This window comes from Osmerus eperlanus, chromosome 12, assembly GCF_963692335.1.
Source record: "Osmerus eperlanus chromosome 12, fOsmEpe2.1, whole genome shotgun sequence".
NCBI lineage: Eukaryota > Metazoa > Chordata > Actinopteri > Osmeriformes > Osmeridae > Osmerus > Osmerus eperlanus.
In genome coordinates this window covers 2328119-2347154 of record NC_085029.1, presented here as the reverse complement: position 1 = coordinate 2347154, position 19036 = coordinate 2328119, and the positions used below count along the sequence as shown (strand labels likewise).

At 45.1% G+C, this 19036-nt stretch overlaps 1 protein-coding gene across 10 annotated transcripts in view; it reads right to left on the bottom strand.

Moving 5' to 3' along the window:
* usp54b (ubiquitin specific peptidase 54b) overlaps nucleotides 1-19036 on the bottom strand; it is a 62347-nt gene that overhangs the window by 13018 nt on the left and 30293 nt on the right. For 8 of the 10 annotated variants that reach the window (XR_009931901.1, XR_009931900.1, XM_062474987.1 and 5 more), the window contains 8 exons: nucleotides 9541-9654; nucleotides 9366-9445; nucleotides 8475-8586; nucleotides 3092-3238; nucleotides 2622-2771; nucleotides 2362-2533; nucleotides 1868-2050; nucleotides 1377-1656 (listed from right to left, as the gene is read on the bottom strand). Coding sequence is in view for 8 of the 10 variants with exons in the window: in XM_062474987.1 (XP_062330971.1) it covers nucleotides 1377-1656; nucleotides 1868-2050; nucleotides 2362-2533; nucleotides 2622-2771; nucleotides 3092-3238; nucleotides 8475-8586; nucleotides 9366-9445; nucleotides 9541-9654 (1238 nt within the window). In the remaining 2 variants the exon portion in view is untranslated. Of the gene's footprint in view, nucleotides 1-1376; nucleotides 1657-1867; nucleotides 2051-2361; nucleotides 2534-2621; nucleotides 2772-3091; nucleotides 3239-8474; nucleotides 8587-9362; nucleotides 9446-9540; nucleotides 9655-19036 lie in introns of all 10 variants that reach the window. The other 2 variants (XM_062474991.1, XM_062474990.1) reach the window with 2 other exon arrangements.

Sequence of the window (19036 nt, the reverse complement as noted above, 5' to 3'; positions counted from 1 at the left end):
CCCTAGTACCTGAGATGGAAGCCCTAGTACCTGAGATGGAAGCCCTAGTACCTGAGATGGAAGCCCCAGTACCTGAGATGGAAGCCCCAGTACCTGAGATGGAAGCCCCAGTACCTGAGATGGAAGCCCTAGTACCTGAGATGGAAGCCCTAGTACCTGAGATGGAAGCCCTAGTACCTGAGATGGAAGCCCTAGTACCTGAGATGGAAGCCCTAGTACCTGAGATGGAAGCCCTAGTACCTGAGATGGAAGCCCCAGTACCTGAGATGGAAGCCCTAGTACCTGAGATGGAAGCCCTAGTACCTGAGATGGAAGCCCTAGTACCTGAGATGGAAGCCCTAGTACCTGAGATGGAAGCCCTAGTACCTGAGATGGAAGCCCCAGTACCTGAGATGGAAGCCCTAGTACCTGAGATGGAAGCCCTAGTACCTGAGATGGAAGCCCTAGTACCTGAGATGGAAGCCCTCAGTACCTGAGATGGAAGCCCCAGTACCTGAGATGGAAGCCCCAGTACCTGAGATGGAAGCCCCTAGTACCTGAGATGGAAGCCCCAGTACCTGAGATGGAAGCCCTAGTACCTGAGATGGAAGCCCAGTACCTGAGATGGAAGCCCCAGTACCTGAGATGGAAGCCCAGTACCTGAGATGGAAGCCCCTAGTACCTGAGATGGAAGCCCTAGTACCTGAGATGGAAGCCCTAGTACCTGAGATGGAAGCCCTAGTACCTGAGATGGAAGCCCTAGTACCTGAGATGGAAGCCCTAGTACCTGAGATGGAAGCCCCAGTACCTGAGATGGAAGCCCCAGTACCTGAGATGGAAGCCCCTAGTACCTGAGATGGAAGCCCCAGTACCTGAGATGGAAGCCCTAGTACCTGAGATGGAAGCCCTAGTACCTGAGATGGAAGCCCCAGTACCTGAGATGGAAGCCCCAGTACCTGAGATGGAAGCCCTAGTACCTGAGATGGAAGCCCCAGTACCTGAGATGGAAGCCCTAGTACCTGAGATGGAAGCCCCAGTACCTGAGATGGTATCAGTGGAGGCAAATGAGTGTGCCCAGACTCAAATACCCAGTGGTAGAGATGGAGGAAGCAACCCAGTTCAAGTGGCCCCATAGCCAGTGTATGGCATATACTCAATAACCCAATGGTTGAAATGGTAAGAGGGGAACATAATGAGTGTCTAACCAAGTCATTACTCCCCCTGATGCTTGAGATAGCATTTAAACACAAGCATCTATGCCCAATGGCTGGTATAGCAAATGGAGAGAGGGCCAATCTCAAAACACCCCCAGAGACTAGGATGGTAATGGGGAAGGGGAATTCAGGTTGCTAGATTTATAGGCAGGGTTAGGTTTAGGGTTAGAGGTTAAGACCCACCTGGACTTGCTCTCACTGCTTGTGCTCTCGTCCTCCCAGTGAGGTCCTGCCAGAACTCCCTCACACCCCCCGATGCCCGAGGAGGAGGAGGAGAGGGGGCGAGAGGAGGAGGTGGAGGAGGAGAAGGGGCGAGAGGAGGAGGTGGAGGAGGAGAAGGGGCGAGAGGAGGAGGTGGAGGAGGAGAGGGGGCGGCGGGGAGGAGAGGAGGAACACCGCTGTCTCCTTGTACTCTTGCAGGAGAGGGGGGTGGGGGGGCGCAGTGGACCCTCCACTAGTAACTCTGAGAGAGAGAGAGAGAGAGAGAGAGAGAGAGAGAGAGAGAGACAGGAGAGGACAGACAGAGGGATAGTAAAAGTTAAATCCTGTGGAATTCAATACTTCCATTCATCCCAGAGGGGGCAATTATGCAGTACAAGCCTATCAGAAAAGATGAGATGTTCTCAGATTCAGCCAGAGGTGTGCAGTTGCCCCTTCCACAAGCTTGTGCTCACCTGTGGCGTCAGCGCTGTGTGAGGGGGTGGTGTTGTCGTGGCTACACACCACGGTGCTCTGGGATTCGTTTGAGAGGTGGCTGCCTGTGGACTGGTGCAGGGCTCGGGTGCGGCTGGTGCGGTGGCTGGAACTGTCTGTGGATGAGTCTGTCCTGGTGTCACTGGAGATGGACGGCTCCCTGCCTGGGGGGAGGAGGAGGGTTCAGAAGGAGAGAATGAGAAAGAGAGGGAAGGAGGGGGGAAGGAGAGAGAGAGAGAGACAGAGAGAGAGAGAGAGAGAGGAGAGAGAGAGAGAGAGAGAGAGAGAGAGAGAGAGAGAGAGAGAGAGAGAGAGAGAGAGAGAGAGAGAGAGAGAGAGAGAGAGAGAGAAAAAGAAAGACAGAGACCGAGAGACAGACAGACAGAAAGAGAGAGAGGGAGAGAGTTTCAGTATTTTGTCAGTAGTGTTTCAGTATTTCAGAGGGGGGTCAGAGGTGAAAGGCAGGGTCTCCTACCAGAGTCCTCGCTGTCGTAGCCTCGGCTGCAGTGCTGCAGGTCCAGGTGGGGGTTGGAGGGGCTGTCCTGCCATACCACCGGCGTCCCCCGGGGGTCAGCATACAGCAGCAGCAGAGGCTGGTAGTGACCTTTTATACAGCGAGAAACCACGTCCTTCCACTTAGGACCGATCTACAGGACACATACACACACAGTCAGTCAGTATTCTCTTAGATAAAGTCATGGTCTGCTTGGTTTTTCTGGAGTCAACAATAGAGACCTCTTTGACGTGTGCGTCGTCAAAGTACATCCACTTGCGTATCTTGGTCTGGAAGAAGAAGGTGGAGTAGTGTTTGCCGTAGTAGCACACCATGCCCACCAGGTAGAGCTCCGCCTGGCGCGCCCGCTCCTCCGTCACACGGTAGAACAGCTGGACAGAGACACACAGAGGAGTCACTACAGACTGGCATCAGATGTTATACCCTGCTTATACTCTTTTAGCTGTTCTGTTGGTGTGTGTGTGTCTGTGGGGGGGGGGGATCATGATGTGTGTGTGTGTGTGTGGGGGGGGTTATGATGTGTGTATGGGGTTTTGATGTGTGTGTTTGTGTCTGTGGGGTCAAGATTGTGTGTGTGTGTGTGTGGGGGGGGGGGGGGTGTCATGATATGTGTGTGGGGTCACGATGTGTGTGTGTATGGTGAGGGGGTCATGATGTGTGTTTGAGTGTGTGTGTGTCTGTGTGGTCTCACATCCCCCAGGCGCAGGCAGGTTCCCAGGCTGTGGATGACGTCCTCGGCCAGGTCAGAGTGGTCAGAGTCCCACACCAGGCCGATGCTCACGATCTCCGGAGAGTTCATCAGCACACGGCGGATACGCAGCACCTCCCCACAGTTACTCTGGGAACACACAGAGGGGCAGTCAGAGATGAACCAGGGGTTACACCTCGGGATTGCAGCCATGTAAAAAGTCTCGGTTTTGTAACCATAAAGGCTCAGCTACATTGAGTGTTTCTGTTCTCATTCTCCAAAAAGAACAACAGTTGCACAGTGAGGAAAATTTAACAAACATTGCCGGAGTTTGCTTGCGCAAAATCATGACGGTTTCTCCAGTTGCTAGCATGAGCTGATAATATGTGATTTATCATTGCATGTGTTATTGTACCTACTTTCCATCAGCATTAGGTACATTTCTTGTTGTTTGTTAGTTAATTTGCAAATACAGGCTGTAGAGTATAGAATGTATTGTTTTCACAGGATTTATTGCTCAATTGTTAATTAGATGTATAGGCTTGGGTATTGTTTGGATTTATACGATTCCGATGCCGAACCGGTACTTTTAAAACAATTCCGATTCCTAAACGATTCCTTAATCAATTCTTGAAAAAGGAAAGTAATCAATGAAAGGCTCTTTTATAGAGTTTTTTTTAATTGAAAATTATTTAAATGTAACAATATATTAACGTTTTAAAGTAGCCTACTTAAATATATAATAAGTAAACCTAAGTCACCTAACACACAACTACAATAAATAACAGTTACACTATTAACAAGTAACAACAAAATAAATGTTGAGTTGGTTAACCATCAAATCCTGCTGGCCAGACTTTCTGAGATGGGCATCACTGGCACTGCACTTCAGTGGATCTCATCCTACCTGTCGGGAAGATCCTACCAGGTCTCCTGGGGAGGCAAAGTGTCAGGCCCCCGCCAGCTCTCCACTGGTGTCCCACAGGGCTCCGTCCTTGGACCCCTCCTCTTCTCCCACCTCGCCTGGACCAATCATCACCTCCCATGGCTTCTCCTACCACTGCTATGCTAACGACACGCAGCTTTACCTGACGTTCCCCCGACTGATCCGGGGATCTCAGCTAGGATCGAGGCCTGCCTCGCAGACATCTCCGCCTGGTTGACCGAGCACCACCTCCAGCTGAACCTCGCCAAAACAGAACTCCTCATCATCCCGGCCAAACCCTCCATCTCCCACAATCTCTCTATCACCCTGGGATCGGCGACGGTGACCCTTCATCCTCTGCCAGGAACCTCGGGGTGACCATGGATGACGAGCTCTCCCTCACAGCCCACATTGCTGCGGTCTCCCGGTCGTGTAGATTCACCCTCTACAACATCCGGAAGATCAGGAGATACCTATCTGAGCATTCCACCCAGCTGCTAGTCCAAGCACTTGTCCTCTCAAAGTTGGACTACTGCAACTCGCTGCTCGCCGGTCTCCCAGCATGCGCAACCCGCCCTCTCCAGAGGATTCAGAACGCGGCGGCCTGTCTGGTCTTCAATCTACCCAGACGCTCCCATATTACCCCGCTCCTCATCTCCCTCCACTGGCTTCCCATCATGGCCCGTATCAGATTCAAGACTCTGGTACTGACCTTCCGAGCGGTGAACAGGACTGCACCCGACTACATCAAGTCTCTCCTCCAGCCTTACACCCCCCCTGCCACCTACGGTCTTCTTCTGACAACCGTCTGGTGGTCCCACCGCTCAAGAGCGCCCGGTCCCAACACAAGCTCTTCTCCTGTCTGGCCCCCCAATGATGGAATCAACTCCCCACCTCCATCAGGGACACTGACTGTCTCCCCACCTTCAAGAAAAGGCTCAAGACGCACTTGTTCCGGGAGTACAACGGCACTTAGGAATGCTTGGCTGGACCTGATGTTAGTTTCCTCCAGGATCACAATGACTCGTATTGAGAGACCTGTTGCTCTTGTTGGTTAGTTGTAACGGTTTCAAATTATTGTACTCGCTGTGAAATATTTTACTGTTGATAGTTTTTTCTACAGGTACACTCTTGCACTCTTGTGGGGAGTTTCATGTTGTTCAATTGTAACTAGTTTAACTGCATGCTCTTATGGTTCTTCCCTTTGGCACTTATTTGGTTTTCCACAATGTGTGCTTCATGTTTTGGCTGCTCGCAATGTTTGTGGCTATCTTGTTGTTATGATCAGTGACCTATGCTCTTTTGTAAAGCTCTCTCTTGGAAGTCGCTTTGGATAAAAGCGTCTGCTAAATGCATAAATGTAAATGTGGTATGCTAACTATACCAGCTTCAAACTTTAGCTGCTCTTTTGCAGAAAAATTACTATATTTGCCTTTTTTGCAAGATACAACACCTCTCCTGACTTATGGCATGTCCTGCACAGGAGAAAACTCTCTCAGATGGTGTCGAAGAGGCCTGTACACACAGGGATAAGTTTGAAAGGGCAGAAAAATTGGGGAGGCTTTCCCGGGACCAGGGACTGATGTCCGCAAGCTGTCGAACACGGTGCATCCCTCTGCTTTAAGAAGTATTCCGTGTGTCGCCGCATGTTTCAATAAATTCGATGTGCTTCCCCCTTTGCACTTAAACGTTTTGAAACATTTGTTGCATTTTGCAATGTCTGAATCTTTGGCTGTGAAATACAGCCACACTTTGGACCACTTTGCTTTAGGCATAAATGCACTAAAAGCTAGCTAGCTAACGATAGACTAGCAGAGCAAGTGTAATATGTTTACTAGCGATCACGTGCAGTGAATGGTTATTATGCGTTTACCTCCGTTTTGGTGAGCCCAGAGGGAAAATATGACTTTTTGAAAGTAGCCTACATTTACGGTAGCTAGCTAACGGTAGACTACAGAGAAAGTGTGATATTTAAGTCCATTTCGGAGCGACAGAGGGAAAATATTTCAGTCGACACATTAAGTGGAACCGAATGAGTAACCGAAATGTGCGTTCCAATCCGATCCGATTCCTACCGGTTGCGTAGGAACCGGTTCCATAGTGGAACTGGGTTTCGGTACCCAACCCTACAGATGTACATGGTAATTCTAGCTTTCGCCCTCAGTGGCGGACCTAGCAACATTTGGCGCCCCGAGCAAGGGGTCGCCAAATGTGGCGGGAAAGGAGCCTGGTTCACCCGTGCCCAAAACCGCTACTGTTCGCCCTGATGTCAGTGCCTGGGTAACAGCTAATACGTCTAGTATAGCCTAATTTACTAATGCATCCCAATTACAACTGAAAATACCTAGTTCTTCAGGATAATTCTTCTCTTCAGACGTTTAGTTTATTGCTATTAATATTATTATTGTGTGTGCCGTTTTTAACACAACCTTAAATTTGGTTGCAGGCACATGGTAACTATATTGCACTGTACGGTAAGTAGCCGAGTTGGCATTATTATTTTAAGATACTCATCTCAGTTGCGCACTAGGATTTTCTCCTGAGAAGTGCACCTCGAAAAGAAGTTTCATTCCTTTAGTTATCATTGTTTGATTTATTTGCTAACTATTTCTGTTTCGAAAGGCAGCAACTGTTAACAACAAAAGCCATCTAAGAAATGTTGTACAATAAAACCTCTAATTTAAGAATGTTCATGTGATTGTATACATCCCTAATGTTGTTTATGTTTACCTAATTAGACCCCAAGGTAGTACCACTAGACACCAGGGGATAACACCCCAGGTAGAACCACCACACTAGACACCAGGGGATAACACCCCAGGTAGAACCACCACACTAGACACCAGGGGATAACACCCCAGGTAGTACCACCACACTAGACACCAGGGATTACACACCCAGGTAGTACCACCACACTAGACACCAGGGATTACACACCCAGGTAGTACCACCACACTAGACACCAGGGATTACACACCCAGGTAGTACCACCACACTAGACACCAGGGATTACACACCCAGGTAGTACCACCACACTAGACACCAGGGATTACACACCCAGGTAGTACCACCACACTAGACACCAGGGATTACACACCCAGGTAGTACCACCACACTAGACACCAGGGATTACACACCCAGGTAGTACCACCACACTAGACACCAGGGATTACACACCCAGGTAGTACCACCACACTAGACACCAGGGATTACACACCCAGGTAGTACCACCACACTAGACACCAGGGATTACACACCCAGGTAGTACCACCACACTAGACACCAGGGATTACACCCCTGAGGTCTAACTAGGCATAGTTAGAGTTCCCTGAAACAACCTTCACTGGTCCTCACACAGCAAGGAGCAGAAGTCTGAGAAACAGAGATGATTGAAACAGCAGAGAGCAGAAACAGGAGAGATATCTAACAGATATATAGAGAGGGAGAAGAGACAGAGAGGGGGAGAGAGAGAGAGAAGGAGAAAGAGAGGGAGAGAAAGACAGACAGAGAGAGAGAGAGAGAGAGAGAGAGAGAGAGAGAGAGAGAGAGAGAGAGAGAGAGAGAGAGAGAGAGAGAGAGAGAGAGAGAGAGAGAGAGAGAGAGAGAGAGAGAGAGAAAGAGAGAGAGATAATGAAAGACTGAAAGAAGGAGGGCAGACACAGCAGTGTTTGTTCTGAGGAACCTTCTGTTGAGTTGAGAACCGTGTGTTCTGAATCCTTCCTTTGAGTCATGACCCACCACAGAGCACTGGGTCTGACACACCCACACACACACACACTCACTCACACAAACACACACACACTACCACACACATACACAGACCTGGCAGAGCGGGTACGGAAACAGCCTGAGAACACCCTGGCAACCAGGGAGTCTGCCAACACACACACACACACATACACACTCTTGCCCTTTGTGGGCAGTAAAGTAAAGCAGGCAGGCGGCATCCATGGCAGGAAGGTATGATGCCAGGGCCTGGGTCAGACCCAGCCAGGGCTCTGCAGTCCACCACAGCCCCACTTATCTGAGCACAGGACTTCAATGTACTGTATGTACACTGCATGGATCAGCTGCTTAGCTAGCCTGGCAGACCACTATGGCTGAACACAGATATCTATGACGAGAACTAGACCATCGTAGTATCGAGAAACAAAATTATAATTTTGCCAGGTCCTTATTTCTATATTTAAAAATATTTTTCACAATTTCATATTTCATGACATTTATTTCATTGTTGCAGTCATTGTGAAATGGGTGTGTGGGCCAACCCTGGACCACCCAGCAGGCTTTAGTCATGCAGCAGCACACTTGGTAACACACACATTCACGTACACACACACACACACACACATATACACACAGCAACTCACAGACATGATATGTAGATAAGTAGAAGTAGTGAAGAAAAAAAGAGTCAAACTGCGTGTACTTGTGTGTGTGTGTCTGTGTGTGAGGACTCACAGGACAGTTCCGTAGGTCTCCCATGTTGCTGGCGTTGCGAAGCAGTTCCCCAAACATATCTGGTGTGGGTTTATCCCTGCACTCCAGCATCCTGACCGCCTGGTTACTGCAGTAGAGGACACACACACACACCAGTCCTCAAGAACACACTCCCCAATGCTAAACACACACAGAGGCACATACACACATGCTTACACACACACACACACACACAGAACTAGGGCACAGTCTTTTAAGAAACAGAAGAGAGTGCTGTCTGATCACTTACACAATCACACACGCAGTACACATACACAGTATACACACACAGTACACATACACAGTATACACACGCAGTACACATACACAGTATACACACGCAGTACACACACACAGTACACATACGCAGTACACATACGCAGTACACACACATCATTTGAAGAGGACAGTTGTCTTTCTTGTTTCTCCATCTATGTGTCGTCTATCCTACAGCACCTCCCCAGGTCACATGTGAGTGGGCGGGGCCTGCTAACCTTTCACCCCGGCCTCTCTCCTCTTTGTTATGGAGCCTTTTTATTGGACCAAACAGTTGATTACTTCCTTCTTTTATTGACTGGTAGTTGGAGTTGTTTATGTAACAGGTATGGTCACACACTCAGCAGGACCCTGTGTAAGTGTATGCTTGTGGGCGTGTGTGTGTATGTTTGTGTGTATCTGTGCATGTGTCTGTATGTGTGCATCTGTGTGCTTCTGTGTGTGTGTGCGTCTCTGTGCGTGTGTGTGTCCAGCAGGGAGTCACAGAGGCGAGGGAACACTCTGTACTTTTCCTTACTGCCATCCAGCCTTGCCCGTCACCAGATTTACTGCAGTGTACAGTGTGTGTGTGTGTGTGTGCATGTCTGGTCTTACCAGAGGGACGTCGTGGAGATATAGTGCACCATCTGAATGAAGGGCAGAGGGTCTGATGATGCTCCGCAGCTGTTGCACACACACTGGAAACACATATCAACACAAGCACTTGATGCTGCGACCAGAAGAACAAGGAGGAACACACACTGCTCAGTCCCAACGCTGCAGCATGGCTCACCTGCTCAAACAGCGTCATGGCAAACTTCTGGTGGGGTATGCAGTGTTTGGCAGTGCAGATGTCCTCTCTGCTCTCTGCACTGATGTGGAAGTGAAGACGCATCAGGAGGTTTTCCTGAAAGCACACAAATGTGTAATAGTCCTTTCACATCAAGAACCAGGTTTCTTGTACCTATATTGCCATATTTGAATATTTTAAACAGTATATTGCTCAACCCTTGACTTTGATCTGCGTTCATACAATAGCTGGTGAAAACAGCAGGCTAGGCTCCAGTAAAGCATGAAACGAGAGAAGCTCTTATGATGACGATGTGGGCCGCTCATGCTCCATCATAGTCACGTGCTTCTTGTTTGCACAGCGTAACACTGATGAACAGATCTATGAACAGCCATTTGTCAACATTTGTCTAGTGTGCTGCGTCATTAGCACGCCGTGAAGGAGACCCGTGCAGTCTGGTTCCCTGTTGCAGACAGGTCTCCACCTCTCCATCCTAGTCCCCTAGGTGGGCCGCTCAAACCAGGCAGACCCATCACACAGGGGTACAGGGTGTCTGGGAAGGGATGTGAGTGTGTGTGTGTGTGTGTGTGCGTGCGTGTGAATGTGTGTGGGTGTGTGTGTGTGTCGGTGCTCTTGTTAATCTGATTGGGGGAGCCACATCTATATTTCATAAGACCCTGCAGGATTCCCTGACTGAACACATTTACGGCCAATCGATCAGGTAGAGCCTCTCTCTCTCTCACACACACACACACCCACACACACACACACACACACACAGCCAAGTGAAAGGTAGAACATAACTTGAAAATCATGGTGGTCCAAGTGGCAAGGCAGAGAGAGAGAGAGAGTGAGAGAGAGTGAGAGAGAGAGTGAGAGAGAGAGAGTGTGAGAGAGAGATATGGAGAGAGAGATAGAGAGAGATGGAGAGAGATGGAGAGAGAGAGAGAGAGAGAGAGAGAGAGAGAGAGAGAGAGAGAGAGAGAGAGAGAGAGAGAGAGAGAGAGAGAGAGAGAGAGAGAGAGAGAGAGAGAGAGAGGGAAGATGGAATGAGAGTGGAGCAGACGGGGGGGAAGTAGAGGAAGAAGGAGGTGAAGGAGGGATCATTTAGCCTCTATAGATTCACTGTGCTTCCCTTTCTCCCTCCTCATCTCCTGTCCTGTTGACTGATCACTCCATCTCTGATTAGCTTAAAAGCAATTATCTGTATCGATGTCTTTTACTGTGTCTTTACAGCAGAACCACTGAGATCAACACAATCTGTCGGCTTTAATCAGACACACACACAGGCCAGCAGGCGTAAACCTGGTAGCAGGACAGTAAAGTACAGAAGATAGTATGCTATTAACTTTAGTATTAGTGTTCACCATAGTTACCCAAGTGTGTGTTTATGACAGAAATAGGGAAAGGGAGCGAGCGAGAGAAAGGAGAGAGAGAGGGATAGAGAACTTCTTAAAAAACAAAGGAAGGACAACAAGAGTCATTCTGTCAGACCTGGGCCCTCACGGTCAATAAGAAAATCTAAAAACAAATTATGACATTCCAGAAAATTTAAACCTAAATGCACACTTTGGGTCAAAAAAAAAAAGTTCCAAGGTCGCTCTGGTAGCTCACCAGATAAGTGTGTACCATGCAGGCTGAGGCCTTACCACAGCAGCTTCCCCCTCTCTCTCTCTCTCTCTCTCTCTCTCTCTCTGTCTCTCTCTCCCTTCCTTTCCTGTCACACTCCAAACTGTCCAATAAAGCATGACAAATTTCCACCAAGGAAATTAAGTTCCGCAAGGAATTTGAACATGGCTGTAAATGATCTTAAGGACAAAGCCAGAAGAGCATTCTATACTATGAAACAATATATTGATGTCAATATTCCAATTACAACATTGTTGAAAATAATCAATAATAATTCATAGAACCTATTGCACTATTGGTAGTGAAGCGTGGGGTCCACTAACACACCAAGAGTTTGACAAACAGGTTTAAAAAAACAAACCTCTTCAAACAGAACTCTGCAAAAGTATCCTCAGAGTCCACAGGAAAACTAAAAGAGTCCACAGGAAAATTCAAAAAAGAGCAATACAATTGTACTTTTTTTTCATTACCCCCCAACTCCCACCACCAAGCCCTGAACTGCCAAGAGGAACCCGGAGATAAAAGTGCCGTCAGCCAGCTGGTCCTGGCTGAGGGCAGGACCACAACACCTCAGGACAGCACATCGTGAAACAAGATTATGGCAGTTCTAGTTTACTAAAAATTGAAATGTGGATTATGGAGTGTGGATTTCCCAGCAAGGGTATTTTTCTCTTAAGCAACTAAATAAGTTAAAAGAGAAACTTGAACAGAAAGAAAATGAAACAAAAGATAAACAAAAAAAAATCGGTTACAGTCAGATTGAAAGGTTTTTGGTGATTGGATGCAAGAAGGTTTATTGAGAGAGACTATAACAGAGTAGAGTCGGGACTATTTCACGTATTTATCAATGTGTTAGAGTCTGTGATTCCCATCTCCTTGCTGGATGAGTAAGGCCCAAATTTGGATTTTAAGTCCGTTTTAAATTCTGTTCGGCAGGCCGCCGAATACAGGAATCGGGCCAACGAGAGGTCAGTCACCCTCTATTGACCAATGTGAGGATGTCATTCTTAATTAGTGTGCAACCCTGTCGTCCGTTTTGTGTGAAATTCACTGGCAGGTGAAAGAAACGCTACCTCACCCAGCTACAGGACCACCTCACAACCTGAAACCAGGGGATTGGATTGTCGTTAAAGACCTTCATAGAAAGGGCTGGATGAATCCACGGTGGAACGGGCCATCAAGATTATCCTTACTAGGGAGTCAGGTGGCTGAGCGGTTAGGGAAGCGGGCTAGTAATCTGAAGGTTGCCAGTTCAATTCCAGGCCGTGCAAACTGACGTTGTGTCCTTGGGAAAGGCACTTCACCCTACTTGCCTCGGGGGGAATGTCCCTGTACTTACTGTAAGTCGCTCTGGATAAGAGCGTCTGCTAAATGACTAAATGTAAATGTACAAATTCTGCAGTTAAGACTGAGGATTGAGAATCCTGGATTCATGTCAACCACTGTAAACAAGCTCGAGGATTGACAAGGACGGACAAGTAGACACGATCTTTGTAGAACTACGGTGACTCTGAGGTTTGAGCTGGTGAGCTGCCTCGTGGAGACAGTGTTTTGCACTACACTATCATACCACGTTCCAGAAATCATACACAGTCTACTAAAGAAGAAGACTTGGACATGGGACCATGGCATCCGCTTGGTCGTCAAGGACTCGGTGGTATCAGAGGGACTATGCGCTTTGTTGTTGTGATCAAATTCATAGTTGTTGTTCCTTTACTGTACTTTGATAAACGTATGTCTAGTTTTGATGATAGCATGTTAATAGATGGAATGATTTCTACTGTAACACCTTTGACAACACCATTGCCAAACAGACCCAAGAGGGGGATTTACAGTTCAATCCTTGGAATAAATTATGTTTTCTTTAAAGCAAATTTTAGGAGAACAACATCCATCTTGTATGTCACTTAAAGATGTTCCGTTAATAGTGCTACTACCATTTAATTCAACTAGCTGTTATGATTATAGTTATAATAAAGTGCATTCTTGTAACTACAGCAACATCGGGTATAACGTAGGTGTGCAAGTGAAGGAGTTAAATTAACAAACCTTTTGCATATGTGTCCTCTATGTCCAACGAATTGTTATCACTGTCAGAGTTCTGAAGGATGGCATCTGTATTCATTAAAGGTTCATTGTAAAGATGTGTGCCCTGTTCATACAGGACCAAGTGAGCAAGGAGGGAAAGATAGTGTTCCAGTCAAGTATGTTACTATTCCAGAGCCATAGGCTGAATGTTTTGAGAGAAGACAAACTGTTATTAATTTAGTGTTTGTAGGGAACTTAGTGATAGTGAAGGAAAGAGAAAGGCAGGAGTTTGTGAGTTAACATATGTATTTAATCAATTATGTGGAGTGGTGTAGTTTTTGGATAAGAATGGTACAATGCATTCTTGTAATTCTAATGGTGTCATTATGGATAGTGATGATAGATATCATATTGCACCTCCTTCTAGTCCATTACTGCATCCAAGACGTGATTTAGTGGATGTGTTTTGGCATTGTGCTAAAAGTATTATGTCCCGGTTACTGGGTAGAAAGATGTGCAAAAATAATGTTTGTTGGTAAAGCGTCTATTCGTCCTTTGAGTGAGAATACGATGAGCTGAGATTGTAAGAGGCGCTTAGCGCCTGAGGGGTCTTTTGATGGGAAAATGTATAGAGATGAGATTGGGGTTCCACGAAGGGTCAATACTGAATTAAAGGCTCGAAGTCAGACAGCAGCAGGATTTGAATCTATACTTTGTTGGTGGTGTAAAATTAATTAGAATACAGACTAGATAAGTTACATGTATTCTAATCAGCAGAGTTTTATTAACTCTACACTTGATGCAGTTTCTGGTTTGCGTACTTTGGCTAATGAACTGTCAGAGTATTCTGGTTCTAATGATTCTTCTGAGATTTGGTCATATTTTGAGGGGACTTGGGGACTGTTTGGTAGATGTAAGTCTGTTATTTTGTCTGTGATGTGTCGGTGAGTGGCTTTTCTGACTGGACTAGTATTCTGTGGGGGTTGCATAATTCCCAGTGTACGTAAAATAGAACAGCATATAATATCGAAATCCGTTCGAGTTCAAATGTGGAATTACAGCCCTTTAGTTCAACAAGACTGGACCACCATTTCATGACACGGATGTTCATGTGAAATATGTTTTTATTTTACATTTTACTTATGGTGTGTTTAGACTAGAAGGACTAACTATATTTTAATGAATGAATTTACGATATGAGGATGCATTTACAAATCGAAATTGAATAGTATCTCAATAATTGATTCTCATTATTGATTGTAGACCAGTGTTTTTTTTATTAGTGATAGTTTACATAAATTGTACAAATGTATGTATGTATGTACAGGTGCAATCAAAATTATTCAGGTGACTGTGATGGAATCTTCCAGGACTTCTTCTGCAACCAAGCCTTGGTGGAATTTTACGCCCCATGCCGTCTGTGAGAAAGCTGAAGATGGGGCGTCATTGGACCTTCCAACAGGACCATGATCCCAAGCATACCTCAAATTCCACCAAGGCTTGGTTGCAGAAGAAGTCCTGGAAGATTCTACAGTGGCCATCACAGTCACCTGACTTGAACCCTATAGAACATCTCTGGTGGGATTTGAAGAAGGCGGTTGCAGCACGCAGACCAAAGAATATTACTGAACTGGAGGCCATTGCTCAAGAGGAATGAGCTAAGATTCCTCAGCAATGCTGCCATAATCAGGTGTCTGGCTATGCATCTCATTTACAGCAAGTCATAACAGCAAAAGGGTGCACTACTAAGTACTAAACATGCTTGCCATGAAGAGGTTGAATAATTTTGAGACTGGAGAAGTCCTTATAAGTTGCATTTTCAGTTGAATTTGGGGAAACCACCAAAGCAAGTGTTGTGTTGAGCTATTTCAATTGACTTTGTTTGATTTGTTCATTGCGAACAGCTGAAGGTCTGTACATTTTGACAATAAACCTGGTTATCAATGGGGATTGAATAATTTTGATTGCAACTGTATGTATGTATGTATGTATGTATGTATGTATGTCAGTGGCGAAAATCAGCTATCAATTTTGGGGGGGACAACTATATGACATTTTCTTAAGAGCAACTCCTGAGGGGGACACCAAAATTACTGCTATAACACATAGCCTACAATGTAATATGTTAAATGTATATTATTAATATGATTTAAATGTCTTTATGTTTACAGTCATTTAATTGGGGGGGACCAATCCTATTTTTCCCAGGAGGGGGGGTCGTGTCCCCCCAAAGATTCCACAACAGGTGAGAGAGAGCAAGAGAGAGAGAGAGAGAGAGAGAGAGATAGAGAGAGAGAGAGAGGGACAGAGAGAGATAGAGAGAGAGGGACAGAGAGAGATAGATACAGTATGGCATGAGGATGTTTTGTAACCATCTGCAGTAGTGGAATAGGATGCAAGGTCCATGATATTATGAAGACTATATCCAAGACAGAGGAGTTAAACTAGCCTGCTGTATGAGTCCAACCAGGTATATATAAATGAAGTTGCGACTGTACCGAAGGGTCTACATGCTCAGGAGTGACTGAGAAAGAAATCAAGTTTCTTCTTTACGCTGATGATCTCGTTCTGATTTCAGGGACAGAACAGGGATTAAAACAAATCTTGACAATACTTGACACATATTGTAAGAAATGGGCACTGTCGGTGAACATGAATGCCTTCATCACAAGGTCTTTCTAAACAAACACTGGACCTCAGCAATGGATCTCATAGAAGCACTGGCTATAAAACATCAAATTAATACAGGTGATAAGTGTTCATTACAGTTTTTCTCTAATGCTAACACACAAAATATTTTTGTGTAAGCCATCCTCATAAAACAATTTAGCTAATTCTGAGCAGAAATACCATGTAATCCAGTCTATAAACACTATTTACCGTGTCTAACACCCCTTTTACTAGACAAAATTGTCACCATGTTGTCATTAAGAAAACACCGCAGGGAGGTATTCCAGAAAGCTGGTTTAACAAACTGTGAGTCTAACCCTGAAATCTGAGTTGATTTACCCTAAAATGGGAATCTCTGACTTTTCCCGAACAGCTGGAATTGTGGAAATGTGAATTAGTTCAATCAACTCGGAGTATGTCCACTCTGAGTTAAGCGCATGGATGAGGTCTATTAAAAGCCAACGTCAATGGAAATCCGATACTAGGATCTAGGGCTGGGCGGTATGACGGTATTACATTTACATTTAGTCATTTAGCAGACGCTCTTATCCAGAGCGACTTACAGTAATGTTACTCGCTCAGCCACCTGACTCCCATATACTATATATATATATATACTGTGCGACGGTAGAATGTGTCTACCGGGAGAGATTTGACTATACAGTTTCAACCGCGGTATACTTTTATACTATATTTTTGTATATCACGTATCAATTAAATGTCTGGTTGTTGTATTGTATATAAGCCATCATATAAATCGCATTCTTGCGATATTTAGAATTGTAGAACTTGTATTTGATTTGCTATTTTCGTTTAAACTTGAAACACATTTGCGTTGGTCTGACGGAACGGAGTGTATTTTGTCTAAGCAGACCACATTCATGCCGATGCTAATTAATTATATATTTGATGACCCATTCTGCAGGTAACCAATTCGATTTGTTGTTCAAGTTTTATGTCTCCTGCTGTAAAATTATTGTTGTAAAATTACACTGGTGGCGTTGCTAGCATTCTTGATCAGGATGACTAGTGAAGGCTAACTACTTACTAACTGAGAGTGAGGTCATGCCGGGAAATATCAAACTGATGCTTTAACATATCGACCGAGCTTTTTGAGGTTGATATGCCGAAACCGAAGTTAGATATGGATAGTAAAACTCAGACTGATCGCTTTCGCTCATTTTGACATTTTCGTCGGAGGGCATTACGGATCCTTATTGAGCTGTGTGTAGGTCACCACGCGGATGGCATGACTGCGCATCAGCCAATCGGAACGCTCGTACTCGTAACTCTTTTGAGTCTTTTGTATTTAACTCAAGCGTTGTCTCATGTGAGGCAGTTGTTTTTGTTTGTAATAAATAATCGAGTGTGATGATGAAGTATGGTATGGTTATTTTGTACCATTTCTTAATTGAATTTACAGAACAATTACTATACCGTGATATATACCGTAACCGTGATATAAAATGACTCATACCGTGATAGAAGATTTTGGCCATATCGCCCACCCCTACTAGGATCCACCATGGCACCCAGCGACAAAGAACGTCCTCCTACTTCGCCCCACTTCAGTTCAAAGTGTTAATACGTATTTATTGTGAATCTGAGCACATGTGCCAGAAAAAAGCAACACGACTGTAGCAGTGGATGAGAGACAATTGGCGTGGGAGACAATTGCTGGCCGAGTCAATGCATACATTTGAATGCAGTAGCCTAGTCCATACACAACCACACTGTCCGTTAATATTACAGGTGAAAAAATTGTGGAATGTAATTTAATAAAATATCATGCTCACGTAGGTGCATCCCACAGGCACAAAGTGCACTTGGTGGCAGCTTAAAATGAAATATAAAAACATACTACGAACAGGTAAGGCATATTTTGCTTAGGCCTATGAGCTCGTGATTATAGCCTACGTCACTTTGGTTTTAATTTTATTTGACATGATACAAAGTAAATATCAGTTAGTGCCTATTTCAACTAGTAGTAGCAGTAACCTCCAACATAATGCTTTTCATCACAAGATGATGATGATTATGACCATGAAGAGATGTTGACTGCTGCCGCAGAGACGGATGCAGAAAGGCCTACATGTATGGTAGCTACTGGTAGTTCTCTCCCCATGTACTTTTATTTACAGTATTGTGTGGAATTGGCCATTTTAAATATACAATGTAGTGATGAGAATAATTGATAGAAAAACAATTAGCACATTCTGATCCGGTTGAAAAGAGCATGGATGGGCATTGCCTGGAGGGGAGTCCATCAGCCTGCATAGCTGCACACAGTGAGATGTTCAGTTAATGGCAGGTACATTCTGCATGTAGAACTGTGGAATTTAATGTAATTTAATGTATTCCCAGTTACCAGTAAAGGAGTTGTACAAACTGCATCTCATGAAGCAAGTGCCAAAAACTGACAAGAGATGGTGTACTTAGGGCAGAATATTAGGAACGCTGATCTTTAAATTGATTTGCTGGAACACCAGTTACAGGTGGGTGTATGGTCACAGGTGAATGATGTTAATTGTAGGAACAATATAAATATATATATAAATACTTATTGTTGGATTTCTATTTTTAGGCAATAAAGAAGACCAAATTACATTTCAATGATTTGTCTTTATTTCAGTGCCAAAAAGAATTTGGTCGGTTCTGAGTGCAAGTCCACAGTGTGTAACATTAGCGATGTAAGGGCTGAGAATGTAATTAAATAAATTATGGAGTGTGACGGGAAACGGTAACGTTAACCTAGGTATTCATCAGGGAATTAAAGCACATCAAATCGCAGTCTTATAATATCTTTTGAAGTAAGGCTAAGGCTACTCTTTCTCACAGGTTAGGTTCTCTCTTTCTGGTACGGAAAACCCAGAGTTTGCCTCATCTCAGGGTTAACTAAGTCAGGGTTTTCACTACACCAGCTTTCTGGATTACCCCCCAATTCAACAATTAAAGTCAAACCAGCACAATTCAAACACACTTATCCACAACCAATTATCCATGTGTAACAACCACAAATACTCAACAAGCGATCAGGAGATTGTAATGAATACAAGGGCAACAGGTAAGCTCACCTGTGTTTGGGAATCATGGATTCAAACATCAGAGGACGAGGCAGCGGAATGGTAAGAATGAGAGGAGGCGGTCAAATACAGCCTGTGATGTTGATGAA